Source organism: Malus domestica, chromosome 12 (genome assembly GCF_042453785.1).
Source record: "Malus domestica chromosome 12, GDT2T_hap1".
Lineage (NCBI taxonomy): Eukaryota > Viridiplantae > Streptophyta > Magnoliopsida > Rosales > Rosaceae > Malus > Malus domestica.
The window spans coordinates 9,238,638-9,252,659 of NC_091672.1; the positions used below are offsets into that span (position 1 = coordinate 9,238,638).

Here is a 14,022-nt window from a genome sequence, read left to right on the forward strand (position 1 = left end):
GGTAAACCGAAAAAAAAGCTTATTTTGGAAGCTGCTGTGAGAATAAGCTGAAATCAAATGAAAAAGCTGAAATTGCTATTTGCAGTTTTGAAAAGCTGATTTTTTTTCAAAGCACACAGAGCTACAGTGCTCCTTTAATGAAATGACCAGCTATCAAACTGTTTTTTTTTCCAAAAGCCCTTTTACAAAAAAGTTTACCAAACACTCTGCTGATTTATTTGACAACCGCTTATTCTCACAGCAGTTTTTTTCAAAGCACAGCAATACCAAATCAGCCCTTAGACGTAGTCACGACGTCCAAACAAAATCTGGAAAGGACGGTAGGGATTCAAAGTGTCTATTATCCGACGGATAAACATGGTTATGTCATTTATGTAGATAGGCTTCCAAATGAGGGGTAACATTGTAAACGCACACTAAGTTACCGTTGGAACCCCAAACGTCCACATTTAGATGGCCAAACCCCCTCAATTCCCAAATTTGAAAATATTTTCTCACCTCTGTAATTCTCATCTCTCATCTCTCTCTCCCTCCGACGCTATTCTACGAAGCCACTTGAAATTCCACTCTCACTTTTTCTTTCAGTTCGTCTGTTTTCACTGGTAATTACTTCCTCGTCCTTTAATTTCCGATTTCTTGTCATTAATTTGGGTTTAATTAGGGTTCAATTGAAACTAATTTAGGGTTTCTGTAATCGTATTGGGTTCTAATTAGGGTTCATTTTATATATGAATTCAGTCGAGTCTTTCTTCATTTATCAATGTTTAACTGTTAAAAACCCCCAATGCTGGGGGCGAATGCCCAATCCTGAGTTAGGGAGGATTTTAGGGATTCGGTGGTGATTGGTAACTGAATTGGCAGTTGAATACTATGGACAAGGTAACCCAGAAATGTATTTTTGTTTTGGGTCATGGGGGTATGGATTTCTTGTTCTTGGGTGTCTAATTCTTGAGTCTTTTGTAAAAATCTTGTAGATTAATTTCGGGTAATGTTTCATTTTCAAGCCCTAATTTTGGCCATGTTATAATCAGTGGTCATAATTTCATCATGCACGTTGAATTGTCTGTGAGAAGGGATATGCTAAACAGGTGTTTCTGCATTGTATCTTTTCTCTTCGGTTGCGTATTCTGAATTATATCTAATGCTTACTTTCCTTTATTTTTATTCTCTTTTCGGATTGTTTCTACGGTTAGCAGAAGATTAAACTGAATTGGCTGCAAAAAAAAAAAAAAAAAAAAAGCGGCAATGGCATCAACACTCGGTGCTTTGTTTCAAGATCAGAATCTGAGTGTTCACTCTAAGGGTAATTATCGAGTCTAGTTATGCTTTTAGTGTCTGAAATTCTTGCTGGGCTGTTTTAATTTAACCCTTGTAATATGTATGGCAGGAGCTTCTCTTGTGGGGAAGGGTGATGCCTTGAAAACAAAAAAGAAAGGCGGGCTTGGTGGAAGGAAACCGCTTGGTGATTTATCGAATTCAGGGAAGCCTGCTGCTCTGACTCAGGCATCAAAAAAGCAGTCTTCCAAGGTAATCATTTGTGGTGATGCAAGCAATAACAAAGGCTTGTCTAAAGCCTCAGATAAAGTTCAGACCAGTACCAGGAACGCGTTACGTGATATTTCAAACACACGGGATGCACCGGTGAAGAACAACACAAAGCAGAGGGTTATGCCAAAGCAGCCTGTTTGTCCTGATAATATTGCAGAGGAAGGGTTTCTGCACAATCATCAAGAGTGCATGAAGGCACAGGACATGGATGAGATTCATCAGTTTCGTCAGTTTCTGATGGCACTTGGAGTACATAGTGGTATTACATCTTTTAAAAAATAGATGAGTTTCTTGAAATTGGTTATTTTCCTGGGCATTTCAACTTATCAGATCATTCATTTTTTTTGTTCAGATTCTTCCGAGAAGCTTACATCTTCATGTGCATCTTCACAGCCAAGTAAATCTGAGGTAAGTTTTGCATTTCATTGCCAAGAAGATTACTTTTTTTCTGCATTTACTCTTGTTGGGTTGGACTTTTCTTAACCCCTTATGTTTTTTTTTGTTTCAGCCCCAGAGTCCCTCGAAGTATATGGGTTTGGAAGAGATACCTGAGGATCGAAACCCCTGGCAGTCTGACAATCTCGACTCTCCACCTCCTTGCAAGTCTCCAAAGTCACCATATGGCTATACTGATTCCCTTTTGATTTGGGAGGACTGTGACTTCAAGTTGACGAACACACCATAATTTCCACCGGATCGATTCCCCTTCAATCTAAATGTGACATACTCACATGCGATGGAGCATCAATTCAACTTGAAATTGATGGTAGTCACAGTAGTTCTAGATGGTTTAGTTTTTGTTGAATGAAGATTCTTGGTTTGTTGATTGAAGATGCTCTTCCTTGATGCAAAAACTCTATGGTCCTCATCATGTGGTTGTCTGGTTTGTTCAATGCACATTATATAGATACGACTGACTGGTCGCTAGCTATTGATTTTGTATCTGGTTGTTTGGTTACGAAAGTAGGAATGAAAATTTTGAATATTGTAGCTTTAATTCAAAGCCTCTGTCTTGATAGGATTTTCCGAATATCCGTGAATGGAGTTCAACCTTGTAGGAACAAACACTGCTGACTGCCTGAAGGCATGAATCAAAACATGCACATTTTGTTGAGAAAAACCTGTATTCACGTCGCGATCGATGTGATCCTTGCATTCAGTCAGTCAGCAGTGTTTATCCCTACAAAATATTTGATCCTGGTTCTTTTCTTGTTTCTTACCACAGAGGCTTTGAATTAAAGCTACACTATTAAAAAACAAACCATGCGAAGCATGCATTGACGATACAACAACAACAACAACAAAGCCTTTTCCCACCAAGTGGGGTCGGCTATATGAATCCTAGAATGCCATTGCGCTCGGTTTTGTGTCATGTCCTCCGTTAGATCCAAGTACTCTAAGTCTTTTCTTAGGGTCTCTTCCAAAGTTTTCCTAGGTCTTCCTCTACCTCTTCGGCCCCGAACCTCTGTCTCGTAGTCACATCTTCGAACCAGAGTGTTAGTAGGCCTTCTTTGCACATGTCCAAACCACCGTAACCGATTTTCTCTCATCTTTCCTTCAATTTCGGCTACTCCTACTTTACCTCAGATATCCTCATTCCTAATCTTATCCTTTCTTGTGTGCCCACACATCCAACGAAGCATCCTCATCTCCGCTACACCCATTTTGTGTGCGTGTTGATGCTTCACCGCCCAACATTCTGTGCCATACAGCATCGCCGGCCTTATTGCTGTCCTATAAAATTTTCCCTTGAGTTTCAGTGACCTACGACGGTCACACAACACACCGGATGCACTCTTCCACTGCATCCATCCAACTTGTATTCTATGATTGAGATCTCCATCTAATTCTCCGTTATTTTGCAAGATAGATCCTAGGTAGTGAAAACGGTCGCTCTTTGATATTTCCTGATCTCCGATCCTCACCCCTAACTCATTTTGGCCTTCATTTGCACTGAACTAGCACTCCATATATTCTGTGTTTGATCGGCTTAGGCGAAGACCTTTAGATTCCAACACTTCACTCCAAAGGTTAAGCTTCGCAGTTACCCCTTCCTGAGTTTCATCTATCAACACTATATCGTTTGCGAAAAGCATACACCAAGGAATATCATCTTGAATTTGTCCTATTAACTCATCCATTACCAACGCAAAAAGGTAAGGACTTAAGGATTGTTGATGCACAAAATCAGTGAGGACTTTGGTACAACAGAAAGTATTAAGTTTGTGATATTCGCTAGATTGCTCCGGTCATTAGTGTGGATAAGTATGTAAATGGATAGAGACAGGAAAGCAAACACAAGATGTACGTGGTTCACCCAGATTGGCTATGTCCACGGAGTAGAGGAGTTCTCATTAATTGTGAAGGGTTTACACAAGTACATAGGTTTAAACTCTCCTTTAGTGAGTACAAGTGAATGATTTAGTATAAATGACATTAGGAAATATTGTGGGAGAATGATCTCGTAATCACGAAACTTCTAAGTACCGAAGTGTGGTATCGTCTTCACTTGCCTTATTTGTCTTATAGGTAGATGTGACATCTTCTCTCGGAGTACTCTTCCTCCATCCAGGGGTGGTATCTTTAACTGGGGGAGATGCACAAGGTAATGTGTCAATTTCACTTGAAGCTTACTTGTAGTTTCAGGCTTGGTCAAGCGCGATACAAACCATGTAGTAGGAGTCCCTCAAGTCGCCGAGATAGGGGATCTGCTGAAAGAGGTGACAGACAAGGTAAGCAATCAGAGCTCCAAGCAATCAGTCCCAGATCAGAAGTTTGATTTTGAGTTCAGGCTGATTGTTCTCATTCTCCCTATCTTGCAGGCAGCATGAAGGATAAAGAGAAGAAAAGGAGAAGAGATGATATGAGATACTTTTGCTTTTGAAGAAGTAACTTTCCACAGGCTTATTCTTGAACTGGGCTGGAGGGTTTTCTGGTTTCCTCCAGAGTATAAGGCCGACTGAAGAATTTAAGGGTCAAAACAAGTCCATCAAATCTAGAGTATGTTCGACCCTGCTGATATGGGATACTTTTGTTGTTGACAAAGTAGTGGATGTATCGGCTCGTGTTCTGTTACGCTTGTCTCCACATGCTTCCTTGTATCCTTCTCACTTGCCCTATCTGTTCCTCAGACATATGTGGTATCTTCTCTGGAAGCATAAGATGTTGATGATGAGTACTCGAGAGCAATGCCAGGTAAGTAATCAGGTAAGGGGTTCCAGGCAGTCAGTTCCTGACTGGAAGCTTGATTCCAAGTGCTGACTGATTGCTTTATTTCTCCTTGTCTTGCAGGTAAGAACAAGGCCAAAGGAAAAGACAGGGAAAAAGTATGATATGGGATACTCTTGCTTTTAACCCTGATGATATGAGATATTCTTGCTCTGGTGTAGCTTGTTTGCAGAGATATTATCGGGGGGAAAGAAAGCTAAGTATTTCGAGAGGCTTCGTTGGGAGTGCCCTCTCAGATATGAGGAAGGGTTGAGCATTTTTGCAGGTCTGCCTGTTCGTTGAAGATGGAGGTCGACATATATAGGAGTCTCCCTAACAACAAGTAGTAATGCTATTCCTTTACCTTGCTTGGTTATAGTACGGTAGTGGGAGCTGCCAACTTCACGTGTTTTAACTCTGTCATAGCACTTTGAAAAAGTGGTATGTGGTATCTGGAAAACTGATGTTGCATGTGAAGATTACAGACAAGCTTTATCCAAGGAGATATGGTAGCTAGACCTTCAAAAAATTATGTGTCTAAACTTTGTTAGTGCTGTTTCTTTGCTATTCTTTTACCCTTCTTGGTTATAGCAATGTAGTGGGTGCTGCAAGCTTCACGTGTCTAAACTTTGTCAGAGATCTTTGGCAAAGTTATCTGTGGTACCTATGAGCTGATGTTGCGTGTGGAAAGTGGATGATTGAACAGTAAGATTCACGTGCTTTCTACTTCACCAGAAATCTTCGACAGAATGCCCGTAGTTTTCGCAAAGCTAAGTGTGCATGTGACAGGTGCTGACAAGGCTGAAAAAGCAGGTGCCTCTTCGATTTCTAAGATCGGCCCTCGTGGTCTCTGAGCAGCCCAGCTTTTGAGAAAACAAGCGCCTCTTCGATTTCTGAGATCGGCCTTCGTGGTCTTTAAGCAGCCTAGCTTTTGAGAAAGCAAACGCCTCTTCGATTTTTGAGATCGGCCCTCGTGGTCTCTGAGCAGCCCAGCTTTTGAGAAAGCAAACGCTTTTTCGATTTCTGAGACTGACCCTCGTGGTCTCTGAGCAGCCCAGCTTTTGAAAAAGCAAACGCTTTTTCGATTTCTGAGCAGGCGCCTCTTTGATTTCTGAAGCTCCGTCGAGTGCAGATTTTTATAGAGGCTAGCATTAAGTTCGAAAGCACACTTGAATCTCCACCAGTAGAAACTCCCTTCTTGCACTTCTAAGATTTTGATTCGTCCAACCTCTTCTCTCTTCAACACCTTTGAAAATGTTTGGCCCCTCCGACCGTCGTTTTGACTTGAACCTTGTTGAAGAGGCAGCCATGCCTTCTCCAGACAACATATGGCGCCCATCCTTCTTATCCCCTACTGGTCCTTTTACCGTTGGGGATTCCGTGATGAAGAATGATATGACCGCTGCGGTGGTGGCCAGGAACCTTTTCACTCTCAAAGATAACATACTACTTTCCAAACAGTCTGATGAGTTAGCTGTTAAGGATTCTCTGGCTCTCAGTGTTCAGTGTGCAGGTTCTGTGTCTAATATGGCCTAACGTCTATTTGCTCGAACCCGCCAAGTTGAATCATTGGCGGCTGAAGTGATGAGTCTCAAACAGGAGATTAGAGGGCTAAAACATGAGAATAAACAGTTGCACCGGTTCGCACATGACTATGCTACAAACATGAAGAGGAAGCTTGACCAGATGAAGGAATCTGATGGTCAGGTTTTACTTGATCATCAGAGGTTTGTGGGTTTGTTCCAAAGGCATTTATTGCCTTCGTCTTCTGGGGCTGTACCGCGTAATGAAGCTCCAAATGATCAACCTCCGATGCCTCCTCCTTTTAGGGTTCTGTCCAGTACTGAGGCTCCGAATGATCCCCCTCCGGTGCCTTCTCTTTCTGGGGCTCTACCGACTGCTGAGACTTCTCCTAAGCAACCTTTGTGAAGGCTCCCTGTTGTTTGTTTATTTTGACTCATGTATATGTACATATTTGTAACTTATCGGAGATATCAATAAATAAGCTTTGCTTCATTTCAATGTATTGTGTTAAATACACCAAAGCCTTCTTCACTAAGTTCTTTGAATTTTTCTTTTATTGAAGCTTGTATGTTGAAGCTTTGTGAGTGGAGCATGTAGGTTGAGGTAGCGTTCCCTTAATTTCTCGAGTGAGGAAAACTTCTCGGTTGGAGATTTGAAAAATCCAAGTCACTGAGTGGGGTCGGCTATATGAATCTTAGAACGCCATTGTGCGAAGCATGCATTGACGATAAATAATTAAAACATGAGAGGCATTCATTTGAAACCACTGTCAAATATATGCATTTTTACAAATAACCATACTTGCTGTACAAGTTATTCAAATCAAGAACGTCTTTGAACTTATCCTTAAAAACTAAGGGACCCGCACTTCAAAACTCTTCAGAACAAGAAACTCAGACACTCTATGCAACCAGCTCACCGGCATACACTCTTTTCATTATAAAAAGATACACCCCATGTAGTACAAACCTTTCGTTGCGCCGCACTTTTTTCCCTCGTTTATAGCATGTAATGCATAGGTAAAACCTTCTGAATAGAGGTCGTCAAGAAACTGTTAGCATGCACTTCACCAACTTTTAGAGCAAAAGGAAATGCAACATCATTCTTCGGGCTGAAATAAAGTGAAAGTTGAACTTGTCTCCATCTTTGTAATCTGCATTACTAAGTATTGGCTTATTATTTCTCATGGAATCAGAACACAAGAAAACAAAAGGAGAGAGATTCTTGAACTGAAAATACCAACCTCATTCGTACAAGAAATTACAGAAGGAAGAACAGGAGCAAGCGACGTCCAAAGAATGGGGTCTACCGTCTACCAAGGGATATTGTAGTTGGTCAGAAGTGGTACAGACAAGAAGGGAGCCAACGGGAACACATCTGTTTGGAGAGACATTCCACCACTCATTCCTAATGCAGAACTAAGTCTCTCGTCATGACTTGTGGATTTCTCAACTGCCTTGCCATAATCCATCTTGTGGATGGTATTTTTGTTTTCATTCTCGTCATTATCTGCATTGTTTTCCTCCATTTGTGATGCTTTCTCTTGCAAGTTCTTATAGGCAGCTGACCATAAGAGGATGCTCATGGCAGAGACTCTGGTACCTTTATGCTTTTTACTTACATGAGAGATGCCCAAATGGGGCATCTGGTATGGTTCAGTAGGCTGGATTCCCCATTCTAATGTTTTAAGTTCAACTCCAATATCTCCAACACAAACGTTCTTTGTTTCTTCTGACGATTTCATGCCAGTTTCACCTTGACGAGATCTGTTGGGTCCCCACCACTTGATGTAACTCGTTAGGTCAATCTTTCTTTCAATGCAAAAAGCTCCCAAAAGTTCACTTTCTGTTGCTGGATCAATGCCTGTACCTTTAAGTCATATAAGACATATGCAAAGTGGCACTGATTCAGGTAGTAATCCAGATGAAAGGAATATAATATATTCGAAAGCCTCCATATGCGACTTTGTTTTGCAGAAGATTCAGATCAAGGAAACAGATTTTTCAGAGCCCTCTTATCCAAAATATGGCTTCAGTTCAGCATCAGTTGAGGACTTACCATAATGTATGCTATCGAAGTACTCAGATCCACCCATACGACACAATGACGGCTCCCAACGACTGTTGTGTGTACAAAGAATAAAAATTCAGAACGGAATGAAGAAATACAATATGAATTACTGGCCTTGCACAAATTTGGAGACATTTTTGCCTCTCTACAAGCTGAAAATCAGCAACACAAAAAATTGATACCGTATTGATGCAATGCACCAGATGGATAGGTTCTCTACGGTTTGTTTGGTTCAAAATGGGGGCTATAAGCATTAACAACCAAGAACACGATATGGAAGAAAATAAAAATAACATAACATTATTTAAACCACTGGTGGATCGAGTTTTTCCTGTATCACTCGATGAGTTTGAATGATGTATAATTTTCTATGTAGAATTCTTGTGACAAACAATTAAATACAAGAAGCTTTTTACTTCAGTCCACAACCCAGTTTGGGATGGTTGACGCCTAAAAAAGAGAAGAAAAAGACACTATTGGCATAACAAACAAAGCTCAATCTCAAAACTTAAAAATGTGCCAAGAAGTCCTATAAGAAACGAGCGTAATATATTGTGCATACAAGTAACATTTAAAGGTAAAGCATACCTAGAAAGGCCACGATATTTAGAAATTCCTCTTGAGAAACCACTGCCCTTTCTGCAGGAGGAGAATTACAAATAGAAATATGCAAAGCTTTCAGATTCAAATATGTACTTTCAAATTTTCTTTTAAAAAAATGTGTACTCAAAATCTATATACTCACCTCCGAAGAGATGCAAGGTATTCCTCCCTTGACACATTCTGGCATTCTGCATCTCTTCAAGATCCCTTGGGTAATCAGTAACCTGTAATAATTGAAGGAAGAGCTAACTTGAACAAATGCAATATTTTAGTTGACAACTCGAAAATATTTACTTATTGGCATGAAGAACAGAGATGCTGATTTGAAAAACTTAAGTGTGTTCTCTTTCTTACGGTATACTCATACCCAAAAGGGAAGAAATTTCAAGTGAATAAAAATCAATAAAATGAAATCAGCTGACAATAATCTCACAGGAAAATTGATGAGAGTGCCAGGACCCCAATATTTCAAGGCAGCAAGATCATAAGCTCTAGCTGCAGCCTCTTCGTCGTCATAGGCCCCTGTAAATTCCGTATGCTACTCAAGGATTAATAATTAAACCGATAGCTTCACGAGAAATTTCCAATTTCTTAAGTAATTTATGAAAAACTGGCCCCCAACTTACCCAAGTAAACTGGAATACATATCGAAACGTCATGCGCCAACATTTGCATGCACAATCCAAGAAATCAAATGCTTGTCAGAAATTACACATGTATACAATATTTATACACAAACCAAAATACGAGATATATACTATATATACATATGCATATTTTAGAGGGAGAAAAGAAAGAAGAGAGACCTTGCTTTCCCTTCTTATTCTGGTTCTGATTCCAAGTACTTTTATCCCAAAGATGACCCTCATAACGACCTGTCCACCTATGCCTACATTTCCACACCCAAATTCCCAATCAAATCAAATCAAAATTCCTCCTTTTTTTTTTCTTTTTCTCAGCAACCAAACAGAAAGAGAAAGAGGAGAGGAGCTTAATTACCGAGTGACTCCACGGTAAATGGAGCTGCGTTTTCCAGCAGCACACGGAGGCATCTTGCTGATGCGCTCTTTCGCCGTACATCCTCTCTCTTTCTTCGATTTCTTTACCCCTCTGTACACCATTAGCTGATCGCTCGCCACCACCGCCTCCGACGGCTCTGCACCCCCACCGCCACTGCCGCCGCCGCTTTCGGTCTTCGGACCGGGATCCGAGGACGACGACGCCATGATTGAACACTCCAATTGAACCCAAACTAAAACCCTAGAGAGAGAAAGAGGGAGACGAGAGACCGAGTGTGAGGGAGTTGTTTGTGTTCGTTTCAGTGAATCACTGTGGAGGGGAACAGCTACAGTGAGAGCAGATGAAGGGGAGGTGAAATTACGAACGTACCCCTGTTTTGTTTTCACGATGGCGATCGTGATGATTTGGCAAGTTCAGATTGACAAAAGGTGTAACGGCTAGGATGAGAAGCAGGGTAGTTACGTAATTTAGGATGCTTTTCAAAGTGTATATTGCGTAGTAGTGGCGTAACTGCGAGTGCCACGTGGTCCGCTGTACTTTTTTTTTTGGAAGACCCGCTGTACTTTTTATAGTTTGAACATATAGGAGGTGCCACCGCACTTAAACGACAGTGACATTCTAAGAGAGGTGTATTCAATTGGGAATTTGAGAGATTTTAATTCTTTTAATGAATCTAGGAGTATTCAATCAGAATTTTAAGTGATTCTCTGAAATTCAAGGTGTATTCAATTAGAATTTTAAGATAGTTTATTAAAATCCTTAGAAATCCGGGTGTATTCAATTAGGATTTTAAAAAAGTTCATAACATTCTAGGTGTATTCAATTAGAAATTGATTTTAAAGAATTTGAGAAAGTTGAAGAATTAGAGGGAATTAGAGAGATTTCGTAGTGTATTTTAAGAATCCACAAATCTCACCTCTCCCCATGAGATTTCGAGGGAATTGAATTAAAATTTTATATGGAATCTCTACAAATCAATTAAACTCCATAAAAATCCATGGATTTATAAATCCATTAAAGTTTCTCAAATTCTCAATTGAATACACTCCCTAAATTCCCTCTTCGCACCCCTCATTTGCTTAAAAATTCATCTTCAACCGATGATCAAGTTATAATTCTGTAGAGCCTACTAGGCCATTATTTGGCCAAAATGAAATCAGACTGGCCAAATATAGTCCCCACTCTTAGCCATTTTTTGATGCTCAGCTCCTCAGTTACAATAATTGATTCAAATTCAACGGCTAGATTTGAAAGAATCCAAGGTAGTTTAATAAAATTAATCAATAAATTTAAAGTATAAGCTTAAAACTAATAAATTATTGAGGAAATATGTTTAGTCCATTCGGTTGGAGATGATATATAAGTATGACATGACAATGTTCATTTAAAAATAATTTTTTATATGGCTCTAATTCTAGACTGGGCTATATCTAGCCATTTCGGTTGGAGATGGCCTATCCAATTAAAATGGCTATGAGTCTAATTTTTTGTTTGGTGGTGTTAAATGTGTCTTGGACAAGATAGATTATGATAGGCTATATTCCGAAATAAAGTGGGTTATGTAACCCAACCTCACACACAGGGTACGAGTGAAAGAGCGCGTGGGTTGTAACTTGTAACAGAGAAGCATACACATGAAAAAAAGAGAGAGCTCTAAAGTGTCAGTTGAGGAAGTCTGAAAGTGTTGAATAGTGTAAATAGAGTTGTAAACATCGTTGTAAATATGTCTAATAGAGTTATAAACTTGTGACTTCTGTCCAATCTCCTGCGTTCCAAAGCTAATATTGATGTCCCCTTCTGCTCATTGGCATCGGAGTTGGAATTTGTTGTTAGATCAGTTTGAACAATTTCTTTTAGCTGCATTGGCTAAAGCTGCATTTCATCTTTTGCGTTAGCAGCACAAATTGTGTGGAATCAATCAAAATGTGACATATATGGAAAACTAATTAAACAAACAAAAAACATAAAAAAATGAATAGGTCCTTTCTCCGTACATACTTATTTGATACGTGTATTATCATCTTCTCCACCTAGTCTCCTAATACGGTCTCACCAGATATCAAGTTTACGCGTTCTGTCACATTATTGTTTTACTACAAGAGTGCACCACATTCTCATAATTAACAAACACTGCCCACGAAATGCCTTAACAGATCAAATTACTAATCGATGTTCTAAATTCTATTTAAAACTACACAAATCTTGTGTATTTATGAATAGTAAGTAACCGGAGGTGTTAGACTACTGAAAGAAACCATTACCTACAGCTACTGGTTCACATCAATTTAGCATTAGTAGAATATAAAGAATTAATCAAATAGAAAAGCAGTACCTCCTTCATAATGGAATCACTTTGAGGCAGTTGGCAGCTGCACATTGTGAGGTAGTTGGCAACGCAGCATCCAGTTACCATATATGCAATACTGCCAACCATTACTCCAGATGTTAAATTTCCCTATCACCCCGAGAGTGTCCAAAGACTTGCCATATTTTTTCCCTTGCATTCTATGATTAGCTAAAGTAATTGATCTGAAGCTCCATTACGTAGAAAGCGATTAGAAAGTGCAAGAGCAAGATTAACATACTATCAGTGACTGGAAATAGTAATGTTACCTTAAATTTCAGTAGGATGACCATACTATCAGTGACTGGAAACAGTAATGTTACCTTAAATTTCAGTACGACGACCATACTATCCCAAAACCAAACAAAAGATGAACAGAATAGCCACCCATAACACCCCCTCCCACCAAAGAAAAAAAAGGGAAATTGCTGTTAATATGCTCCCCAAAAGCAGATAATTCATGCATGAGAACATAAAGGTATTTGAAAAGTCGTATTTTCAGTCTCTTGCTTCTTTAGAACCAGAACTCGCCATACTATCATGCTCTTTTTCTACTGGAAGATCTCTGAGTATGAAGTCATTCCATTTGAAATTGATTAAGAAATGCCAGTTCCAGCTCAGAATTCAAAGTAAATAGGCCAACATGTATTGCAAAAATACATCTTTACACGGCTAGATAAGAAGATAAACTAGAAGTCAACTAAAGGTACTCCCTTAAACACATGCTACGACAGCCACAAGTGAACTAAGATGTTGTGATATACAGTAATTCATCAGAAACCGAAATATGCGAACTACTAAAATCAAGAATTTTGTAGCTTTCAAGTAAAGAAAGTCTAAGCCAAACAGATCATTACACATAATCAAGAACAAATCATGTGTACTGCTTTTTCTCCAACATTTTATTAAAAGCAAAGGGAATTAGAAAACAGGATGAACAAGTTATCCGCCAGGAACACAACAATAAAGACAAAGTTAAACCAAACAGGATGTTAGACATACAGACACTCATCATAACAAATAATTGGTAACTGAAAACCATGTACGTAAATTGTGAGAATTGCAATTTCAACTACGTTTTGTAAAAGGGATTTACAGAGTAAGTACATATATCGACACTAATCCTAACAAATACAGAATCAAAGAATACTAAAGAATTAATGAATCATAACTAGAATCACAAATTTTATTTGACAAAGCAGCATCAAAATCGGGTCGCTCATTGCACATGGAGTTTATATCGGCAGTTGGGACACGTCTTCTTATCCATGTTGAACCAGCGAAGGATGCAAGATGGGTGATAGACATGAGAGCACGGCATCCGAATGAGCTCACTCGCTGTCCCATCAGACAATTCCTCCAAACATACACTGCAAGAACCCAGGTCGCCGTCACCCCTTTCGAAATATCTCTCTGCCCCCAATTTCTCAACCACAAAGTCCAATGAAATTGACGACGAAGAAGAACCGCCATCACTACTACCAATTGAAAGCAAAGCCATTGAGTCGGACATATCATCAAACAGTTGGTCGACATATTCAATGGTCAGGATTTTAACCGTAGCCACCATAACAAAGCCCATGGAGCCATTAGGGTTTGCCAATTTCCGGGCCATGGATTTGATCCAGGGGGCTAATGCTTCGTAGATGGCAGGATCAAGGCTGAGGGAAGAGGAGAGAGATCGTAAGTGAGCGCGCAACTCGGGG

General features: G+C 39.7%; 1 protein-coding gene and 1 pseudogene across 5 annotated transcripts; one reads left to right on the forward strand and one right to left on the reverse strand.

Moving 5' to 3' along the window:
* Positions 1-462: 462 nt before the first annotated feature.
* Positions 463-2,545, forward strand: LOC114820194 (uncharacterized). Of its 5 annotated transcripts, none has more exons than XM_070808931.1 (6): positions 476-602; positions 1,032-1,088; positions 1,194-1,303; positions 1,388-1,807; positions 1,901-1,956; positions 2,057-2,545. In XM_070808931.1, the coding sequence occupies exons 3-6, from the start codon at positions 1,246-1,248 to the stop codon at positions 2,231-2,233; spliced, it is 711 nt and encodes a 236-aa protein (XP_070665032.1). In that variant the 5' UTR covers positions 476-602; positions 1,032-1,088; positions 1,194-1,245; the 3' UTR covers positions 2,234-2,545. The 5 variants fall into 5 exon arrangements, with proteins under 5 accessions (XP_028946509.1, XP_070665034.1, XP_070665032.1 ...); XM_029090677.2 differs by having other exon boundaries at positions 1,197-1,303; XM_029090676.2 differs by lacking the exon at positions 1,032-1,088 and having other exon boundaries at positions 463-602; positions 1,197-1,303.
* Positions 2,546-7,011: 4,466 nt separating this feature from the next.
* On the reverse strand, positions 7,012-10,293 carry LOC103423271 (AP2-like ethylene-responsive transcription factor At2g41710; annotated as a pseudogene).
* Between the last annotated feature and the right edge of the window lie 3,729 nt (positions 10,294-14,022).

Excerpts from the sequence above, each read along its gene's own strand:
- LOC114820194 (XM_029090676.2), top strand. The coding sequence starts at position 1,246 with ATGGCATCAACACTCGGTGCTTTGTTTCAAGATCAGAATCTGAGTGTT. Across the intron at positions 1,808-1,900 it reads GGCACTTGGAGTACATAGTG|ATTCTTCCGAGAAGCTTACA; the intron begins GTATTACATCTT and ends TTTTTTGTTCAG. Across the intron at positions 1,957-2,056 it reads CACAGCCAAGTAAATCTGAG|CCCCAGAGTCCCTCGAAGTA; the intron begins GTAAGTTTTGCA and ends TTTTTGTTTCAG.